Source organism: Danio rerio, chromosome 16 (genome assembly GCF_052040795.2).
Source record: "Danio rerio strain M-AB ecotype USA chromosome 16, GRCz13ab, whole genome shotgun sequence".
NCBI lineage: Eukaryota > Metazoa > Chordata > Actinopteri > Cypriniformes > Danionidae > Danio > Danio rerio.
Genome location: NC_141036.1, coordinates 24,944,018 through 24,967,936, shown reverse-complemented (window position 1 = coordinate 24,967,936; position 23,919 = coordinate 24,944,018). Strand labels below are relative to the sequence as shown.

The window sequence follows — 23,919 nt, the reverse complement described above, 5'->3', positions numbered from 1 at the left end:
TGATATAAACAGATTAAGATTGTGTATAATACTGCAGTGGGGCGAGAATAAATTGTCTCTATTTTTTAAATTGTTTTGAAATTGTTTAATTGAAAAAAAAATGTCAATAGAAACATCTAGAAAAAATAACTATGCTGCAAAACTGCTTATCAATCAGTCCTCCTCTAATACCAGTTGTGTCTGGTTTGGACCACAATGATGCAAAGTTGTTAAAAATGTACTTTCAGTGTGCAATACATGCACTAATTATAGCCTGTCACAAAAAAAATAAATGACATAACGTCAAATGGAATGGAGATGAATGTTAAGTCACACATAGCCTACGTGCCATTACTTAATAACTCTCATATTGCATTTTCCCTCTTCACCTATATATTCTTTTTATAATAAACTATCCTGTTTAAAATACATATTTAACTATTAACCTTCTACAATCACAGACAGTTTAGGGCTTTAACTAAAAAAATCCACTACATAACTAAAATGACCACATGTACTCCAACCTTGTACGTGGACTTGTCTTTTGTTTCTGACTTACCTGAAGTAGGCCTGACATTTTTCATCTATTCTTTAAAAAAATAAAAAATAAAAAACTGTCTAGCTTTCTACACGTTCTGCCTATTTGTATTGCTTAATTTCCGTAACCTCGGGATAGTGGAATGAGATCGTGTCTCTCAGGTGAAACACATCAACATGTTGCGGTCTCCCGCGGGCTGAGGCGAAACAAACGGAAAGACATGCCGAAGAAATGAAGTCACACGACAGATTTCACGCTATGACGCGTTACAACGACCCGTGAAACCTGCGAGGAAGGGAGGGAGATGTAGGAGAGGGAGGGGAGTGTCTATCAAAACCGTTCAGCCTGCGGTGAAAGCTGCACCGAACCTATTTATTATTCAGCGTATCGGACAACACAACAAAACACTCCGCGCGCGCTGAGGGACGTTCAGCTTTTGCTGCTCTTATTTAACTTATTTAACTTTTAATAAAGAAACGCTAAAATGAATCGAATGGGAAGTATGTGCACGTTTGATGAAATCCGAATGGATGACAGACTGGTATGTACTGTAGCAACTTATTCACTACTTAGCCTATATATATGCCTAAAAGGATGATTTGCTGACTATATTTTTTCTCTTCAAGACTAAATAGTTTATATAAATAAACCAAAGAGATACATCATGCTACACCACACTAACACCCATCATGACTTTATTGTGGTAAAAGTGTAGACAGCTTGTTTTCTGGTGCTTGTTTATTTTGTATTGTTATTATTTGTATACACACAAATAGGCTACCATTGTTAAACTGTTGCAAAATCATGACTGTTTAGAGGTTATGGTTTTACCACAATAACCATGTGTTTTGTTAAATCTTCAGTAAGATTTTTTTGTTTTGTTTTAAAGTGTAATTTTAAATTTATGTATTTAGTATTTATAAAAAACACAGAACTGGATATTTCATGTAATTATACATAATTAATATTAGTACATTTGTAACTGGGGCACTGTAAAGCGTTTCTGTATACTGAATAAAAACAAGTATTTATTGAAATTACACTTCTTGCCAGATTTAATATTCGCATGTTAAGACTTTTTGCTTAATAATATAATTTCAGAAAAAAAGTGTTCTTTGCAAATACTAAATAGGGAAATTAACTATCAAAGTACACCTTTGTTCAAAGTCATACGGACGTGCGATTTCAGAGCGAATATTCAAAGTAGCATGGTAAACACAATGTGGACCATTACACAAGTTGTCACTGTTCAAAAATGATTGAATGTGTGAATATAAAACCAATTTTACCTAAATTCATGCCAGAGGTTTCTGGGTCATTTTCCCACCATGCTCATAAAAGTGAACTTTGATCCTCTGTAACGTATTTCTGCCTGGTGAAATATTAAATGTGCTCTGCATTCCAGATTAGGAAATTATCTACTGCTTATGGTTTTGTCCTTCATTCATCCATTATTATCAAATTTAAGTTTGTGAAAGCAGTTTATCTAAATGTATTTTTTTAATAGATTAACAGAAGTGACAAGCAGCACTAAACCTCATTTACCTCCACTCGCCCTTCTCTGTTCACAGCAGATGCTTAATCAGGTTTAATGTCACTTACTAGATATTTGGTTTCGCTAATATCCTGTGAGAGGCATTTCTGCTAGCACAGGGGGTAGTTAATCCAAATACCAGCTGTATTTGTGTCTGCCAATTCACCAGTATACTGTATATATAGAGTTTTTATATCGAGTTAGATGATCATTAACTTGATCTTTCCATCTAGGTTGTCATATTGATGACCGTTGCTGAGCAGCCTTGTGCGCTTACTGGTTTTATAGCCTATTTGTACCACACAATATAAGCTAAATAACAGAAAGGTCTGCATTTTGCACGCAAACTGGCCAAAGGAGTAGGAAGCAAGACAGGGCTCAAGCATTTACTTGATTGTAGCAGGTTTCCTTCCTTTTTAATATAATGGCCATTCAGTCTGACTTAGGAATTCAACAGGTCTGATGTGATAAAATACAGTATTGTACTGTATGTTAAGGCTACTCTTTTGCATGAATTTCATTTGCAAATATGAAAACAGAACATTGAGTCTTTTTTCAACAGGAAGCTCTTTAATGGACCCACTAAGAACAGCAAGGTCAAAGACCTACACTATGGGTTGCATTCTTAGAGTCACATGTTTCCTTTTTTAAATGACTTTCAATGATTTTGTGTTGAAGAAGAAAAAGCAAGCAAATCAAAATAATCCTATTTTTAATGGAAAGTAAAATTCTTTAAAAAACTAGTGTTGTAGCTAATTTGTTTTCCAAGTTTTGTCAGATGACCTCAGGTTACTGTATACAAGGCGTTTCCCATTTTATAAAACAGCTACACAAAAAAAAAAAAGTTTGTTCAACCTGGTGTGTACTGTATGTGTGTTTACTTTCTCTGTCCTTCATTTACTTGCTCATTCACCGCTCCTTCAATCAATACCTCTTTCACTTGTGACATGAAATTCCGAGTCAAACAACAAATAATTACCTTGTGTTTACACAATCTTTATGTGGCGTCTGTGAAAGGAAAGGTCTTGCCTCCCTCATCAAGTTCTCATTATGAAGCAGGTTGTATGATAAGCATTACCTCTGTATGTCTATGATAATTATCATTGCGTGATATACAGGTCTGTACATAGAGAACAGTAGCAATAAATATGTACACAACATGAAATTTGGCTTATCATATTGCCTTGAGGAGTTACACAGAATGCTGTGGTAAAATGTCCTCTTGCTTCACTCACCTTGTCATGTCAAGTCTTGGAAGTAATTGTACAGTACACAAATGATTATTACGGCACTGCGTAAACTCTTTTGTGTATTAGAAATGTAAATGATTTATTATTATTATGATCATTATTATTATTAATAATATTATTATATATATTACGTGTAAGTTGTGTGTTTTTACTATACTAAAACACGTAATACAAAAAAAAAAACTAAAACAAATTAAATCAGACAACTGTAATAATCTTATCGTCTCTGGATTCATGATTTATAGTTATCTGTTTGAGTAAAATTTAGTTTTCAACCACAGTAAATTTAAACATTTTATTCTAACCAGTTGTGATTTTTCGAAAAGAAAAGATTTTTTTTTTCTTTTTTGTTATAAATAAAATGAAAATAAAACCAATGATGTTACTTTAATATGTTAATTTTTGTTTCATACTATGTATACAGTTCTCAGTATACTGTATATGAGTACCCCTTACAATTTTTTTTATTAATATTTTCTGTTAGATGCTATAATATATTATATATGTGCATATGCATTCATTTATTCAGTACTCAAGCCAAATCTTGAGCTAATCTAACAAAATAATTTATGATAACAGTATAAAAATTAGTAAACCCATATTTATATGTAACAAAAATATTAATTATTAATGTAAAAAATGGGGAAAAATCAAGAGAAGCAAATAATATATAAAATTTGTTGAGATTTTGCAGTGTGCATATACTTTTTTGGTTATATTTTGCTTATCTTACTATTTAAAAACATGATCAGTGACAAAATTGTTATTTTAATAAATATATCTGTTAATAAATCTGTTTTGCTCAAATGCACCCAATAGATTACCTATACTCACTGAGAAATTAATAAAAACATTCGTTTTTTAAAATAGAGTGCACTGAAAATAAATTATATAGAGCATAAACATTTCCCCCCAAATGTGTCAATGGACTTTGTGGCAACAGTATACACAAATACCCTTGATACCGCAAGACAACATTAACAATTAAGAACATATTTCCATATTTTTTTAAATAATATTTATTTTTTATTCCCTCATTCAGTCATTGTCAACCTTTTCAATACTTTATTAGAAATATACACATTTGTTTTCTTTTTAATATGCTACAATTAATCTACAAATTCGCCATTGTCTGTGTAAAGTCTCAGGTTTCCAGCAGCTATTCAGATTTCTTGCGTGACCTTTACATCTTTTCTGAGGAAAAAAACGTTTGTGTGATTAGCCTTGTCTTTTGTTCGTCTCTTTGAGGGGTTCAGAGGCCTGGATCCAATGACACAGTCTCGTCACGTCTTTCAAACAATCTCTCTGTTTTCCCTCTCTTTCCCTGCCGCCCCGTCTGTCTCTTGAAGCTCTTCTCTTTGTACCTCACACCTGCGATCAGGTTTCACTCTGACCTGGTTTGATTTTTAATGAACTCAGACCACTGCACTTAATCTGTCTCTGCATCTGTTATTAATCGCATATTTGTTTTCCACACCTCCATGACACCGCCTTTTTTCTAGTTCCTTGGTAATTGAATATGAAAATCTTATACTGCTTATATAATCTATGAATACAATTCATTCCTGTGTGGCAGTATTTGTTCAGCCAGAGGCTTTATGTGTGTTATGTGTGTGTGTGTTACAGAACAGTATGTGTTTCCAGTTTTATTTGTAATGGGAAAGTTTTATTATATTGCTCTCTTATGTAATTATTAATGGCATGTTGTTCTGATGCCTCTACAAAACTTTTTTTCCACATAGTATTCCTTTTCCATTACAGGCGTGATAATTGTTTTGTGCGGGCTGCGTCCCATTTTGCAGGTGTGTGTTGCGTGCTTTTGTTAGTCTCTTGGGTTGAGGTGTGGTGTTGAACTTGGCTTGACTCTAAACACAGCTTTGCCTTCTATGGAAACATGCGATTCACACAGTCACAGGACGTCCAAACCACTGTACCTGTAGATTTTATAAGGTAAATATAATACATATAATGCTTAACAGATCGAGTTTAGAGTCCTAAGCAAAACTTTTGTTGTTTTTGTCTTTGTCGTCATTTTGTCTACTGATTGTTCGGCTGTGTTTCTTTTGCTTCGTCTGTTTTCCTGATGGTGTCATGGTTGTTTTGTCTTGTTTATGGGATTACGATAAATGTGTTGTTTTGGTCTGGTGGGTTGAGGTGTGGCTGTGTGTTTTGTCTGATTTGGTAAGTGGTATACAATTATAATAGATCTTTTGACTTGGACAGGTTTGCACACTTGCACCACTAAAGTGTTGAAATCCCTGTTGATGACATGTAGTTCAGTAGTGTGTACTGTAACTTCCAGCTTTACATGGAATGTTATGACCAAACATGTTGATTTCAGAGAATGCTGTGGTGGTTGTTTGTTGAAAATAGCATCATGTTAGGATTAGTTTGTTGTGTACTTTATCTGTTTAAGGTAATTTTTATTTACAATATGTCCATAAGTACTCTGCAGCATCATTTTGTGATAAAACATGTATGTCACTATATGATAATAGGCTATATACTATATACTGTAGTACAGAGTATCTGTGTTGTGTAACAGCTAGACTTTGGCTAAAGTCTGTACATCTGGCGTTTAGCTGGCTGCATGAATACTGTATACTGTAATAATTGTATATATAATGTATAGGCTACAGTATGTTTTGTGTACATATAGCTTTAATTGACTCTGGATGACAGTTTTGCACTTTGGAACATTATTTCATCCATAATTTGAAATGTTATTTTCCACAAAATTCATTTGAGACTTTTTTTAATTGTGTAAAAGTGTTTTTAATATGTTTATGTTTTGTAAATGAAATCACTTTTGTAAATGTTATTTTATCAGAAAGCATGCCTTCTTTTTATTTACTTTTCTTTATTGTTTAACTGTTGTATTGTTTAACTGCAGTGCAGTTATTGCTGTTGTTGTTTCTGTGTTCTGGAAGCTTCTTTTATCATAAGGCAGATTCTAACTTGAGAAGAAAGGCTGGTCAGCTGCAAAGAATGCCACTGGCATCTGACAGCACACAGTCATTTTGTTCCCTAGATATGATATGGTTATAAATTAGACCACATGTTCAGAGTAAACATAGAGTCTGATAAAGCTGTAGCCTCTTCTTAAGTGTCAGACACTGATTTAAAACTCGTTGATCACAGTCAAAATATCAAATAAATAAAAATGATCATATATACATACACATTATTCATTATATCATTCTAGAAATAACATAACGACAAGCATGTAATAATAGTATTAAACGTTAGCGTAAAATAATGAAAATAATAATAATAATAATAATACAAAGGCATAGAAATAAACTTGATTTCTTAATCACATAATGTCATATAATTTTCTTTGACCTTTAATAATAACATGCAACTTGTTGTATTTCATATTCTGTCTCATTATTACTGTTTCATCCTGGTATTTTTGTACTATTATTGTGAACTCACTTTAGCCTTTCTATTTATACATGAAGTCAACTGGACTGTGACAGTCATCCTCTTATTATACCGTATTATCACTGACTGTACACATCACCGACTCTTTTTTTCTTGTCATCTGCACCTAACCAGTCTGTTGCCTTCTATGGTAAATTCTTACATAATAACTGCTCTAATGACAGTAAACATAAATCACCTCCAATCTAATGGAGAATGACTGGAATGTGTCGCATGTGAATGTGTAATGTTCTCTCTCGCCTTTGCTCAGGCTTTTAAGGCACTTGATCTTCACCCCAGTAATGACCAGGGACATTTTCACAGTCCGTTTAGACCCGTCTCACACATATTTAATAAATATGTCACAGTTTATGCTTGCTGTCTGACGCACATAAACAATCATTTAGGACCCATCTTGACTCATACTGACTGCTTTTAGACTCTTCTGGAGTTCTGCTTGAACAAACACACTCACATTCCTCCAGTCATCTGCAGTTGGTTTGATTGGTCTACTCTACATTGTTGTACATGAATGAAAAAATAGACATCTTTCTTTGGATTTATGATATTTGCTTTGAATTAAATGATAATATTTATACTTAGAGGTCTGATAAAACTGTCGGCACCAATAGCCTTGTGTTAAGTATGCTGACATATAGCACCATGGGGCTCTGCTAAGTTTGATTCCTGACTTGAGGTCCTTTGCTGACCTTTCTCCTCTCTTTGTTGCCAATACTTTCCTGTCTGTATCCTCCACTGTCCTTTCTAATTAAAGGTGAAACCCCCCTAAAAATGTTATACAGTATATACACTGTAGAACCCAACTGTCAGCTTTCTCAAATGAAATGAGTGTAGTTAAATCAAAATTTACTAAACGTCAATTCTACTTTTTTTTTTTTTTACTCAAATGGTTTGTAGCAATCGGTTTCCTCAAACGGGTTGAGTTGCCTTAACTTATTGGGCTTACAGTACTTAATTGATTTGAGTTCTATTTATTTACTGGGGTTTACTGTGGTCAAATTGCTTCATTTACTCAAATGAATTAAGTTCACAGTACTCATTAGTTTTTTAACTTAAATGGTTTGTTATTGGGTATTACATTTAATCATTCATTTTCTTTTTAGCTTAGTCCCTTTATTAATACAAGGTCGCCACAGCGGAATGAACCGCCAACTTATCCAGCACGTTTTTACGCAGCAGATGCTCTTCCAGCCGCAACCCATCTCTGGGAAACATCCACACACACTCATTCACACACTCAAACACAATGGACTTGTTGATTTGGTGGTTATTCCACCAATTATTGAGTTCTCAACCCTGTTTGAAGTTTAAACATTGGTATTGTGTTATGTTAAATTAAATGCAAAAATATCTGCATAAAATGCTAAAATGTTTTGTTATATTTTGCATTAAATCACTCTTTATGCTGACATATTTTAAGTTTGGAAGAAATGTATTCCGTAGTAAAAAACTAAAAAAACAAACATGTTTTTGACAATCACATAACTATAAATAGTTTTAAAATAGTAATAATTTTTGTTTTAATCAGATTATGCCATATACAGTGATTCTGACAAGTGAATTTTATTATATCTTAATTTGGTCATGTGGATGTTATCATACAGTATGCTGTATATGTGTGTTTGTGTTGTTGCTAGAGCTTTACAGTCTCTGCTTTGTCTCTTCCTGTGTCCAGCAGGCACAGTTTATGTTGTTGATGGAAGTCTCTGTTGTCATGGTGATATTCTGTCTGGCACTGGAGCACATTGTGCCGTTTAGATTTGTGGTGTTCCGCCTCTAGCTTTGTGACGATTTAATTTTACATTCAAACACAAAGTTTTGGCAAAGCCCACGAGGCTCAGGAATTTTCCAGAAGCTGAGGAACAAATCAAATCTGACTTTGTGTATATTCGTGGGACTGGTCCGTAAATGCCTTTCGCTTTCGTTTTTTTTTCCCTTTCACATTGAGTAACCACAGACTTTAATGGACCACTGGCCTCCAGTCAGTCTCTCTCCCTCAGAGGGCATTACTCAGTTTCTCCTCCCCACATGTTCCCCTCATCCACTCAGCTCCCACCCATTGGTTTTCTATAACGGTCTCTTTGTTGCATCCCTCACTCACATTCGTTCATTTCGTTTTGCAGAACGGCCACAGGACGCTCAGACTGACTCTCCACGAACAGAACCAGCAGCAGCAGCAACCCGTCACAGACAAGGTAAAAGTCTGATACATACTGGTTCACTAAAGGTGGTGATATTTTCGAATTCTGGCATTTGGCAGATTAAGGCATTTAATTTTTATTTAAATATTTAAAAAAAGTAAATATATATTTCCTAAATATGTAAACAAAATGGATGAATGAAGTTCAATGTTTATAACCATTTTAATATTACCAGAATGTACCAATCTAAAGCCAAGTGGCTAGTATTATCTAGCCTTACTTTACTCAATGTATATGTATTTACATATTGATATAATTAAATTCCATGTGAAACAATTTGTATCACATCAGATATATTGGATGCTTTTGGTTTGTAGCGTCACTTAGCTTTATGTTTGTCTATTTATATGTCAAATATTTACATATATATTAATATGATTACAGATTTTATTTAACATATTTTGATTAATTGTAATTGCTATGTTTGTTGCCTAACTTTATATATAGATATATTTACGTTTCACAGAAGATATTTTTCATCTATATTTCGACAATGTTTATACCAGATATAAGTTGCCCCTTTATATTTACTGTTAAAAATAATGACCTGGTTTATAGTGCTTATGGTGTGATAGTGATTCTGTGGAATAAGCTCAGATTTATTGGAATTACACATACGCACATGCACACATACACAGTTTCTGTCTGTATGTCTGCCAGAGCTTTATAAACATAAGGAGCATGTGGCTTTGTTCCAGGGGACGTTCTTGTAGGACCAGAGCCTCATTGTTTCAGATTCCAGAAATTGCATAACTTTCCAAGTCCCTTTCTCCCACATCTACGTTCATTCCTGCTCTTTAGGGGTTTCCTACTGCCCTTTGTGAGTCAGAGTTATTTATACTTGTTCAGAAAGAGGCCCTTGTTTTCTGAAAGACTTGTAAATGTAAAGGTGCTTTCTAAGAAGCGAAACTGGCAGCTTCTGCAGTATTAATTCCATCAAATGAAGACTACAAGACTTTTTTAAGACTTAAGATTCAGATATCATTGAAAGTCATAACAGAGCAGCTTTTTATAGCCTAGGGTTATACTTCTCACCATGTATTGTATCTTTTCTAAAACATACAGTATAGTGTAAAAGCATGTTTATTACTAAGAAAACTACAATAAATTTACATTTTAATTGAACAAATCACATCACATAAGGTATACATACAGAAAAGTCTATTTCGTATTGTGAAAAGGCAAAGCTGAAAATCTGTGGTTAAAGCGCCACCCAGCGGTCAAAAGCTGCTGGTGCACCAACTACCGCTGCCGCCTCAGTATGAACAGCGGAAAAGGGAACAAATTGCAGTAGTGACATGAGTGTATTTTCCTTTTCATTTCAGCCAGTCGGCAGAGCGTTTGCTTTGATACAGCCAACCTATGAGAGGAAGCCGCTGAAGTCTGATCTGATCAAGCCATCTGACGATCAGGGTGAGGTCATCAAGGTGGGTGTGTCCTTACATTTGACTGACAAATCAATTACATTTAGAAGCTGTGATGTAAAGCAATAATATGATCTGATTCTAAGTAACTGAATTTGTAGTTCTTTTTAAAACAGACTAGACAAAACTAGTGGTGAGAACAGATATTTTAGAGTGAATTCTGGTGAAAGGTTAGGCCTTATAGCAGGGGTTTTCAAAGTCTAAGACAGTGGGCCTCCCTTTTGACACAACTTATCCATTGGTGCCCCCCTCCTCCCAAACATGCACACACACATACATATATATATATATATATATATATATATATATATATATATATATATATATATATATATATATATATATATATATACAGTATATATAAAGACACAGACAGATGTCAGACTGTTAACTCGCTTTTATCATCATTTGCATGAAAGTACAATTATTTACAGAGTAATAACAAGTATTTTAATATAACGTTTTTAAAACTAGGATGATGGTTCAATATGAATAGAACAGATCCAAGAACTGTTCATCCCAGTCAAAACAGTCGAAGTTTAGCGGGTCTCATGCTGTCATTAGCCAAAATATCTTGACAAACCACACATAAAGGTCGTGGTTCATCAGCTGGTCCTGTCCACGTAAATCCTAAACTCAAATGCTGATCATCATATCGTCGTCTTTTGGGTTTAAGCCCTGAACTTGAAGGCTTTGAATCGGGGGGTCTCAGAAACCGATCCATTGTATTAGCAGGCATAATTAGCAGGCATATACAGTACCTGTATTGGCGAGCTTGCCAAACAGAAGCGAATTCACAGCTATGGCCTTCTGGGTAAAAAAAGGTTTTCTTATTTTTGACGTATTATTTTTTTTAGCTTTGTTTAATTAAAACATTTAAATATAATAAAAAATAAATATAATAAAAAATAAATATAATAATTAAACTTAATAATTATATTTTTATTATATAATATTTTTCCCGCGCCTCCCCTGACATGCTCTGGCGCCCCCCAGGGGAGGCGCGCCTCACACTTTGAAATAGTATCTACTTACCAAATAAACTACAGTTTTACAATACATATACTGAAAATACATTAAAAATAATAGATAAGGGTGAAAACTCTAAGCTAAAATGTACAGACCAACTGAGCAATCAGATTGACAGCTCTTTCATTTACCATCTGCCATACAAAAGAGTCACACAAATGAAAGATCAGCGCTCATTAGTGATGGGAAGTTCGGATCATTTTACTTATTCGGATCTTTGAGTCTCGTTCACATCTACAACTAGCCCAAAAGGTTGATCACACGACAAATAAGTCATAATTACAATACTATAAGAAGGAGAAAATAATCATTCAATGTTTACCTGCTCTTTTATCTATGAAGGTAATGTTGTCTCTTTGCTCAGCTCACCTCTTCATGTCTTCAAATGTCAGGGGTTCATTCACGTTACACTGACAGTCACATATAATCTTAATCAATGCACAGTCTGAGCCGATAGGAGCCATGATCGTTCATTCATCACGTGACAGAATGACTCAAACCCGAGGACTCGAGAGATGAACGGTTCAATTCTTTTTCCGGCTCTAAACGCGTATGATTGGCCCGTGATGAACGAGTGACTCAGACCCAATAGAGGACTCGAGAGATGAATGGATCAATTCTTTTTCCAGCTCTAAACACATATGATTGGCCCGTGAGGAACGAATGACTCAGACCTGATAGAGGACTCGAGAGGTGAGCGGATCAATTCTTTTTCCGGCTCTAAACACGTATGATTGGCTTCTGCCAATGTGATGAAGACTTGAAATTAACGATACTACCTGCACAAATGTAAGACTCGTAGTTCCTGATTCATATTGAAGATTTGTTCAAAATGAACAAATCGTTCATGAACGACCCATCACTAGCGCTCATCAGCCAGAATATTATTATTTCATACTTATTACATGTAGGATTTTTTTTCCTTCCCATGAAACAAACAAACAAAACTATTTTGTGTCATTTGATTGTGTGACACAGCTTTCAATCAGAGAGCATGCTGACTCTTACAGTATGTAGCCTTACCACTGGGCAGAACTAGACTCATTCATAAAATCATTGTATATATTTCATTCAGATATTTGTAAAATCAGTGTTGAAGTGCTTATGATCTTCGGCTTTATTTGTCAGGTATATCTGGAGGACCGCAAAGAGGCACAAGCCAGACACCAACAGAGTCTAAAGATGCTCTCAGAGGAGGTTTCACAAATACAGGAGGTCAGAACACATCTTCAGTATCATTTCCCCACTTTTCTGTATGTGGATGATTCCAGAAGATGTACATTAACAGTGTTGTACTATGTGCAGGTAAGATACTGTCTCAAGAGCCTCAGAGAGCAGATGGCAGCTAAAAGTCACAGAGCCGAACATAAGGTGAGACAAGAAAACAGCACAGACACAGTATGCTGTTTTTCTGAGAGAGATTAATCGTAATGTGTTTGCTAACTCCTCTTTTCTCCCTCTAAGCTGGTGTTATCTGGTGCCAGAAAAGTCAATGGTACTCATTCAGCACTGACACAGAGCCTGAACGGTTTAGAGAGACAGGTAAGAGATTTACAGTTTGTTACATTTAATAGTGCATGATGCTTATCTGCACTTTTTAATATTCAGATATTTATATTTAATATTCGTTTTTTTAAGTATATATCAATGAATAGAAGGGCCACACTGTGGCTCAGTGGTTAGCACTGTCACCTCACAGCAAGAAGGTCGCTGGTTCAAGTCCCGTCTGGGTCAGTTGGCATATCTGTGTGGAATTTGCATGTTCTCACTGTGTTGGCATGGGTTTCCTCTGGGTGCTCCAGTTTCCCTCACAGTCTATAGACATGTGGTATAGGTGAATCGAATAAACTAAATTGACAGTAGTGAATGTGTGTACTGGATTGCAGCTGGAAAGGCATCCGCTGCGTAAATCATATGGTGGATAATTTGGCGGTTCATTCCGCTGTGGCAACCCCTGATTTATAAAGGAACTAAGTTGAAAAGAAAATGAAAAAATGAATAGACATGTTTGCATACACTTCGTTAGAATATTATGATCCATAAATTGACTCGGGACATTTAAATTGATTGATTTTAGCTTCAAGGGTTTTATTTTGTTTTTAATATAAACTATTATGTAATTTCGCCATAGTTTTACATTCAGATAATATCTGGCATCATCAAAACCTAAAAATAACCTATATTTGAATAGTGTTAAATGTAATCCTTAGCAAATATATCAATTAATATGCATTTTTTAATGCTAAACATCATACTATTATTCCAACTTTCAGAAATAAAAGTTTTATTATGTTTATTTATTCAGAAAAATATATCATGCACATAACTTATTCTTACTTACATATTTTAATTTGATAACTTTGTCCTCATTAAATATTAAAAGCCTGATAATTAACATATAATAATTATACATATTCAAATTGTTTCAATGTCTGAATTCATTTGTATCATATAAAAACCATTTTTCCATTGATTTATTTATTTTGGTAAAATACTGTTAATTTGACAAATATCCACTTTTAATAATGTACCTTTTCATATCTTGCTAAAATTAACTATAACTTTAGTTATCAAACATTTAAACCCTATCAATACCGTATCTATGCCAATCCCTAATTCTGATACAAAATAGAGATATATTCTCATAAACACAACCCTCACACAAACAAATGCTGCATTTTCTGCATTAAAATCTATAAAAAAAAAACAATAACCACTTAAGACATCATCCAAATGCTGAGCATGCTTTGCATCATGTAAAGTTACATAATATTCCTTGCCAAAATAAAATCTGTCCTTTAGGTCATAATTGTTTCTTCATCTGTCATTCAGCCAATAGCTTATTCACACCCATATTACCAACCTCACACTCTGATAGCAAAACCTGCAGCTGTAAACACCCATCAGTGTTTGTGTTATCCAAGAAACCACACAACAGCACACAGCCCAGGACAACACGTTAATCCACCTCTAATAATTATCCACAGGCCTTTATTATCGATGCTATTTGATCAACAGGTTTTTAACGATGCTCACATTCCGCACATTCTTGTCTTTTGTGGCCTGATAAAACAAAACGCGGCTGCAGCACATTCTTTCGAAGTATTGAATAGTGTGGATTAGTCTCCCAGCAGGATATGTGAGTGTGTGTGTAGTTAGAGTTGGAGTATGAGTGGAAAAACTTGAGTTGTGACAACACACGTCAGTATTTTACTGTTAGAACACACACCCTAGTGACGCACATACTGAAATCCCTCCCTCTGTTTCTGAAATGTACATTGTACACAGATGTAAAAATAGCCCCTGGGAGAAATGTGGGTTTGTTTCAGTGGAAAACATTTGGGAGGACGAATATTGTGTTTTGCGTGATGATGGTTTGGTTTACTGTTCAGTACTATTTGTTCAGATTTTTTTTATTGCTGAAACCATTATATTGCGTAACTTATCAAAGACAGATGTGGGTTAAAGAAAAAAGGAGTTGATGTGTGACACAGTGCTCAGAATATAAGTAAACCCCTCACAAATCTCTCATTTAAATTCATATGTTCTGTAGGAGGCTTTACATTATTATATCTGTGCATATACATTAGTTTAGTCAGTACTGAAGCCAAATCCGGTGCTTATCTCACAAAATACCTTACGATAATGATCCAAAAACTAGTACACCCTAATCTATATGTTAGGGAAAAATATTAAATAAAAATGAAAATAAGCAAAATAGAATTTTGTTTAAATGTTGTAGTTTGCATTTTTTTGCATAAATTTAACTGTATTTTCTTTCAATTTCTAAATATGTTTGGTGACTAAAATATAAATTTAATAAATATATCTGTTTAATAAATCTGTTTTGTTTAAATGCACAAAAATATATTACCCATATTCACTAAGAAATTAAATCTGAGAAATTGTATGCTGAATTTTATATATATATATATATATATATATATATATATATATATATATATATATATATATATATATTGCTCTGTTAAACATAATATGGAAAATATTTAAAAAGGAATAAGAAAAGAATTATATATATATATATATATATTTTTTTTTTTTTTTTTTATAGTTTTAGCCCTAATAAATATTTTGTTTGATTAAGTTATAAAAAAATTCGGTTCACAATTTTTTTTACATATTTATTTCAAATATTTAGCAAGATACTAGTATTCAGGTAATCATCTATTAGGCAAATCATCGGACAGGTTTGCTCTGTAGCTAATCAGGAAAATAAATAAAAATACATTCATAAGGAGCCTAATAATTCTGACCTATAGAAATAATTAAAAACAAACTGTTTTATGTTTTATAGAGTAATTAAATTAATAAATAAAAAATGTCAGGCATATTTAGAAGACATGTTTAATATTTGAAGAAACTTTAAAGACTATTTTAAGAGTCACAGTGCAAATCGCTACATTTGTCAGGAAGTTTGTTATATAATTGCTTAGTCCATTATACTTAATATAACAACTGCTTTATTGTTATGTTATGCAAAAACAAAAAGGCATTTGGTTTGATACAAACACCAAAATGAGAAATTGTATATTTTCCTCATAAAACAAACCTAACAATAACCAAATTCCACCCTCCTTTCCCTAGTACACTGTCTACATTATTCTGTCTCTCTTACTTTCTTCAGGACAGTATGGACGAGCAGGAAAAAGAGAAGATGAGGGAGGCCAGCAAACGTCTGTACGGTCAGCTTCAAGAGGCTGAGAAGAAACACCAGGAGGAGAGAGAGAAACTGCTGGTAAGTTTTCAGGATGTTCACACAAAGCATTCATTGTTAGCGAAGGTGAATGTGAGCTGTGCTGCTGCAGTAGCAGACGTTCACTCTTGCCAACTGGGTCGGGTCCAGGTTCAGGAGGAACAGTGTGTGCAGGGGTGAAACACATTCCTTCCGCATGACGCTCAGTTTCGTAATCGCCTACTCATTGCGTTTTATATGTCAGGGATTTCAGTATTAAGCAAACAGCTGTTGTCAGAATGATATTGTGATATATTGAAGAATATTGAGTGTTTTTCAACTTCCTCTGTGGTATAATAAAGCATTCACAACTACAGTCTGCCCCAGAAAATACATGTAAATACACCTTAAAATGGCTTATTTTACATTTTTCTGTCTAACCAAACAAAGAAAACACTTATTAACCCCTTCAGACCCTGTGTCTGTTAAAATGCACATCACATGTCAGCCCATGTTTTTTGTAGTTCCTGTGTATTTGATCCAATTTAAAGCCTGCAGTCCATAAGAGTGGACGATTGTCATTTAATCAAATGGTGGTAAGGCTCGCCATGTTGTAATATGAAAAAAAAATAAATAAATAAATCCACTAGACTGATAAGCAGCATGGCATCACTTCCCTCCAGACACAGACGTAAGCCACATTTACAATGTTTTTATCAGGATTGATATGTTTGCCAATATTTTATAGATTTTAAGTGGAAAAAGAGGGATTGCACTTACCAAATAAAGTTAAAATCTTCTGTAACATTAAAAGCTTTAGATTGGGATTTTTTCAAATATGTCTGCCCATTAGAATATTGTCTGCCCATGGATAATGGGTTCAAAATCTGTTACCAAATTAAATCTCTAGTAATGCTGATTGAACCTATACATATATAAACTATATTTATGTACTAATTCATTGCTGAAACAATTTCATATGCAGAATACAGATCTTAAAGTTCTTGAGCATATTGCAGATGGAAAATCTCAAAAACTTCAAAATTAAAGTAAAAATGTTACAATGTTACTCTATGATTTAGAAAATACATTTCAAGATTTAAGTTTCTGAAAAATTTAAATGTATTCATATTTCTTGAGGCTCTTATAAATGAAATTATATATATAAATATATATATATATATATATATATATATATATATATATATATATATATATATATATATATATATATATATATATGTCCATTATATTACTTAAAGGATGTTGAATTTTTTATGATAATTTAATTTCATTTATGAGAGCCTCAAAAACTATGAATACATACTTTTACATTTTTCAGAAACTTGGAACATAATTTGGGTATTTAAGCCTTTAAATATAGAATTATCATTTATTATATTAAGTTGTTTCATCAAACAAAAAAAGTAAAAATAAATACACAAAAAATGCTTTAACAAAACTGTACTGTAGATATGTCCATTTTCTCATCAAAGACGTCAATAAATTGTTTGAGTAACTTTAATCAAGTTTCTTGTCTGCCTTTAAAAATTCCCTATTTTCAAACATTATTTGACAGAATTAGTAGATTTATTCTAATTTAACTGTAGATATATAGAGTTGAAGACAAAACATTAGCCCTCCTGCATGTGAAATCTTCATTGTCTTTCAAATATTCCCCAAGTTCTCAAGTTTGTTTAAAGATGAGATTTTTTTCAACCCTTTTTTAACATAATAATATAGTTTTATTAACTAATTTTTAATAACATCATTTATGTTGTCTTTGCTTTAATGACAGTCTACGATATTTCAGCTATTCTTTTATATGAAGGCTTAACTAGGTTTATTGGGTTTACTAGGCAAGTTAGATTATTTAGGCAAGTCATTGGACAACAGTGGTTTGTTCTGTAGACAATCAAAAAATATGTCTTAAAAAAACTGAATAGGAAATACTGTAGAAAAATGTAATTGCTCTGTTAAACAACACTTAAAAAATATTTAAATAAGAATTAAAATTTCACAGGAGAGCTGCTAATTTTGTCTTCAACTTTGTGAAGTTTTACAAACTGATTTTGAGAGGAGCACATGATATGATTGATCGTGGCTGGCCTCTCATCCGTAGAAGCCTTTATTGGTCAATCAGAATCGAGCGTTCCAATTTCTACCAGTTGAATACAAATGCATCTTTTGTGTCTTGTGATGTAATTGTTGTTTTCTTGTGTGTCTGTTCTGGCAGATGGAGGCGCGTCAGTATAAACAGCAGCTGTCGGAGCAGAGTGAGCATCTGAAGAGGATCCAGCAGAGCAAACAGCAGCAGGACCAGCAGATTGACGACCTGCGGCGTCTCATGAGCGGCATGGAGCAGGAGAGCTCGGGTCTCAGGGAGCAGCTCATGAGCAGAGAAGCTGAAATCCTGCAGCTCAGAGAACTCAGAGACGAGGGTCACGTCGGGACACAGAGGTGAGGATGTGACTGATTGCAGTGCCTTTTTATTAATGCTGAATATTTAGCCGATGCTGTTAACACTGGCTTCATCATTCAACAGGCTAGAAGAACTGGAAAAGGACAATGCCATTCTGAAAGAGAAGATTCACCACTTGGATGACATGCTGAAGAGTCAGCAGAGAAAAATGCGGCAGATGATTGAACAGGTAAATGAGTACAAACACAAACATCGATTCCATCTAGAGCTAATTTGCATTTTCATTAAACCATTCTCAAGTGGATCTGTTTCCGTCTCATATTACAGAATTAATTCTCTCAAAAATGAAATTCCATTATTAATTATTCACCCTCATGTCATATTAAACCCCAGAGAGCTTTGTTCATCTACAGGACACACATTAAGCTATTTTAGATGAAATCCTGGAGCACTCTCATCCTCTAAAGACAAAAACAATCAGAGATGTTAAAGTTCAGAAAAGAAACTAAAAACATTGTGTAAACATGTGTCTTCAGTGGTTAAATTGTGATCATAGAAAAGCTCACATCAAGAAAAACTAAAAAATTAGGAGAATCCTAATCTTCTCAACTGCTGCCTTGGACCAGGGTGCTTATTTTATACCGGCAATGCCACATATTGGGCTGCTGATTCAAATGTAAACATGTTATAAGTCCTTTTTTACAGCTTTATGGCAAACCAATATATTTTTGGAGCTTCGTATGTTTAGAGTTGAACCACCGGTTGCTTTTGTGGACTGTTGCTGTTTGTGGAGGGTCAAAGAGCTCTTGGATTTCAATTTAAAAAATATCTTAATTTAAGTCCCGAAGATAAATTAAGGTCTCAGGGGAAAGGAATGACATGAAGGCAAGTACTTAATAACATCATTTTCATTTTTGGATGAACTATTTGTTCAAATAATAACAATGTGCCTCTTATGACCACATCTTTGTTGTTGTATTGAACGAACAAGTTCATGTTATGTGGCTAAAAAGTGTGCAGGACACTAAAAAAAATATAAACAATAGGATGATTTCAAACATAACCTAGTTTTATTACAAATTGGTGAAGTATGAATAGCGAATTTTTGGTGCACTTTATCAGAACATATCCCAACACAATGTGATGTTTGGTCAGTAGGCAAAGGGAAAGTGTTCTTTGTGGCTGTTTGAATGCATCTCTACTTCGACTAATGCAATCTAACTGGCTACTGGAAGTGGTCAAAAGTGGGAAAGCTTTAATAAATTTAGACAGCATTTATACATATTTATTAAGAGTCCCATACTTGTAATTGGACTGAAATAAATATATCTTAATTCACATGGACTGGTCATGTTATGCTCATTTGTTTAACTCAAGCTTTTTAATATCTTGTCTTCATCTAGCTTCAAAACTCACGCATGGTGATTCAGGAGAGAGACCGAGCCATCAGAGAGCTGGAGGAAAAGGTGGCCATGCTGGAGGCTGAGGTCAGTTTACATGAACAAACACATATTTTACCTACAGAGGAAGCCATTTTGACCTATTTTAGATTTGCATATTTTATAACTTTGTTAAAATAAAACCCATAAACTATAGTACCCTGACTTTTCCTAAAAGTGTGTATATTTCATTCTAACAATGTTACTTTATTATAATGACAAAACACAAAAGAGTTCAGAGTCTTTCTATCTTGAATGGTCATAACAGTCGAATTGACAGCATACATTTCAACGCCCATTACTTTTTTTAAATCTCTACTACTTTTTGAAAATGCATGGCGCATGTCGCCTGTAAACTGTTCTGCTTGCATAACTTTCTGATAAAACATAACATAAAAACTTAACTTCAAACATGTCTTTTAAACTTTCAAGACCAACATTTTAAAACCAACACAGAAAACTTTTAAAACTGCTTTCCCGCTTACCTTAGGGAACAATCTCGTAACTCATACACAGTTATAAGCTATATTACAAAACAAAAAACTTTAAGGTAATGACTTTATAAAATATGACATTCAAAGCTTAATTCTAAAATCTCAAAAGAAGCCTAGAATTAAAATAATATAATTCTGTACTGTCTTGCATATTTCTTTAAACCATCGGAATGACCACTATGACCAATCTAGTGGCATTAGAATTCTGGTAGTCCCAGTGTTAATGGGATTTAAAATTTACTATGATTCTGGCTCTGATTCATCTGAAAAATTCTGGTTCTGAGGCATTTCAGTCTCTTCACCCAAAACTTTGATGCTTCAAAACATTCCTAAAGAGAAAAGACATATGAATTAAGTGGTTTATAAAAAGTTAGTTTGCCAATCAGCAAAAAAAAAAAAAAAAAAAAAAAGATTGGCTTAAAACATAAATAAAAACTCAACCATGCTTGCTTGACCCTTGAGAACCAATACGGTTTATTCTTGCATGTCATGTGGCCAGCTTGAGCATCTCAAGAACCAATGAAGTTTGTTCTCATTGAGATTCTCTTTGTGTTTGCATGAGTATCAATAATGTCTCCTCATAAAAATTGGAATATATTGATGTATTTAATTAAGCGTGAACATTCTAAGTAAAAAAAATCTTATCTTTGCAATTTACAGTATTAATAAGGATTTACAAAATATAGTTTCAGTTTCAAACAAGCTTAATAATGACTTACTAATAAGTGCATAATAAATAAAAAAATATCAAAAAGCTTAATGTTCGTCACTTGAACAAGTCATTCTTACTGATTGTGCTGGACGTTTGTGTTTCACTAAAGGCAACTAACATGGAACTGAAAATGTCCTCGCAAAATAAATAAAACTCATTGTTCTGCTTATGAGTGATTAATCACCTTTTTTATCTGTGCATGACGTGTGATCTGTGAATGTGCTTTGCTCAAACAGAACAAACAAATGCGTGACCAGATGGATTATTACCTGGGAAGCCAAAGGTCAAATTCATTCCTGCCATCAGACAGCAATGCGCAGATTGTCTACAGGTAAGACATGCAAACGGTCACGATAGCTGTACGCAAATGTTTTCATGCAAATAGTCCAGTGTGCTTGATAACGAACCCACAAGAACACCCATTAAGTCAAATCATATGTTTGTCTTTTTACAGCAAACCTCTCAGACCATCCAGCCAAAGCAACAAGAGTCTGCCCTTCATCAAAGTCATCGAAATTAAATCGTGAAAAAACTAAAACCCAGAGCTTTACTGTCTGAAGGCCTTCACTTCTAATATTGCAGAGGTCTGTTACTGTTATTGACACTGACTATGAATGCGGGACTGTTAAAGTGAACATATGAAGACAAACAGATTGAAGAAGTCATTTTAGTCATTATTGTGAAACTAGATGAAGTTGGAGGTATTTATTTGAGGCTGGCCCTCTGAAAACGATGTCTTTTACTCAGCAGTAATGGACAGATTGTAACGTTAAACACCCTCTTTATCTCTCATAATCTTGATCATCTCTGGATTAGCTCAGCTAAGGGGAGTGAAGGGGGCTTTTTCTCTGATACAAATCACAGGTGAAAATCTGGGTAAATTAGAGCAACAGTAGTAGACTGGAATTGGGTTTCATTTTATTTTATATGTGCTATTTTCTATAATTCAAATAGATTTGAATCTGTTGAAATAAGCAACAACAAAAAAAAACTTTATTTTAAAATGTATTATTTTATTCATACCCATTAGTTTCTTAATGCAAATGGATTTGAATTTGTTGAAGTAAATATCAATGAAAAAATTGTAATTTTATTCAGAACTGTTTCTATAATCTAAATTGAATGTAGATCTGTTGAAGTATATAAAAATACAAAACATTATTTTATATCTTTATTTTAATCATACTCGGTTTCTATAATTCATTTTAATCAATGGAAGTAAATAAAATACTTTATTTTATTTTATACAAACCTGTTAGTAGTACATTTGAACTTTGAATTTTTAAAAAAATGACAAAAAAATATTTTATTCAGACCCATTAGTTTCTATTTTTAGATTTTAATCCATAGAAGTAAAAATAAAATTAATTTAGACTTTATTTTACTCAAACCTATTAGTTTCTTCAATTAAAACAGATTGTAATCCACTGAAGTAAATAAAATAAATTTAAAAAAGAATTTTATTTTATTCAAACCCATTAGTTTCTTTAATTAAAACTGATTTTAATTCATTGAAGTAAATAAAATAATTAAAAATAAAATACTTTTATTCAAGTCAATTAATTTCTATAATTTAATTCGATTTTAATCAATTGAAGTGAATAAAATGAATTAAAAAGACTTCTGAATAAATAAATAAATTTTTTAAAAAATTATTATTATTCAAAAGCTAAAATATGAAAATAAAAAGGCATACAATATAATAATAGAATATAAAATCGTCCCATCTATTTCAACAGCTGAATAGTTCAATTGAATTATAGAACCTAGCATTTATTAATAACTTATTTTAAGGAATGTGAAGTAAAGAATGAAGGATTAAGACATTTTTACAATATATTCTTTTTGCTAAATCTAAACCGAGGTGAGGAAATATTTTCTGTGGCTAATAAAATTTTCGAAGCATTTGATCTCTCATTGCAAGAGTCCAGAAGCGCAGCAGTGCTCCTCCTTTATCTTTAATAATAACTGATAACTGAAGTGCTGAAAGAACAGAAGCAGAGACAGCGAGTCAACACACACACACTAACTCATGCTAAAACAGAGAACTGCAACAAATATTTAAACCTTTCTCGACCAAAAGCCACACAGCAGAGAGAGTCCAGACTCACTTCCTTGAAAAACAAAGGGGCCTTTTAAAAGCGTTTCATAAGTCTCCAAGAATGTAACACTTGTCCAGCACTGAGTGACCAGTTCAGACTAGCGTGACCTCTGTTCTCCAGTGCACACTCACCCAGTCAGCCATTTACAGCATTCACTAAACTGCAGCGGGTGAGAGATTATTTATACTTTCAGACGGGGGTGTTAAATTATGCATTTCATTACCATGTTAATCCACCATCACATTTGTAAATGGCTGTGTGTATATTTTCATGTTGTGTGAACTTTAACCTTGTGAATTTCTCAGAAACGCTTCATATTAGCATCTTTTGTTTTGTTTTTGTATTAATAATAATAATGATAATATTTTTGTAGTAGATACGAGTGGTTTGTGATGCTTGAATGAATGTATGTTGTGTGTTCTATTTAAATAAATTAGTTTCATTAATGTCGTTGTCCTGAATTTTCTGTGTCAAAAAGGAAAGTGTGTCAAATGGTAAGTGTTGTGGCATCTTGAAGACGATAAAATATATATATATATCCTAATAGGCTTTTATTGTATTTAGGCTGACAACTGCTGCAAATTTAATTTTTTGGACACAAAAGTGTTTGAGAAAGTTAATGCATTACAATATTGAGCTATTCTCCTACAAA

General features: G+C 33.4%; 1 protein-coding gene and 1 long non-coding RNA gene across 3 annotated transcripts in view; one reads left to right on the top strand and one right to left on the bottom strand.

Annotated features, from left to right (window-relative positions):
• The window catches only part of LOC101883647 (uncharacterized), a 713,507-nt gene that overhangs the window by 133,791 nt on the left and 555,797 nt on the right, over window positions 1-23,919 (bottom strand). The window lies entirely within an intron of this gene.
• Window positions 944-23,713, top strand: tuft1a (tuftelin 1a). Its single transcript, NM_001080001.1, is given in 12 exon segments — window positions 944-1,058; window positions 8,872-8,943; window positions 10,275-10,376; window positions 12,531-12,617; window positions 12,708-12,773; window positions 12,867-12,944; window positions 16,051-16,161; window positions 18,335-18,558; window positions 18,644-18,749; window positions 19,924-20,007; window positions 21,402-21,496; window positions 21,620-23,713. Coding segments are annotated over 12 exon segments (1,155 nt in total). The 5' UTR covers window positions 944-1,001; the 3' UTR covers window positions 21,693-23,713.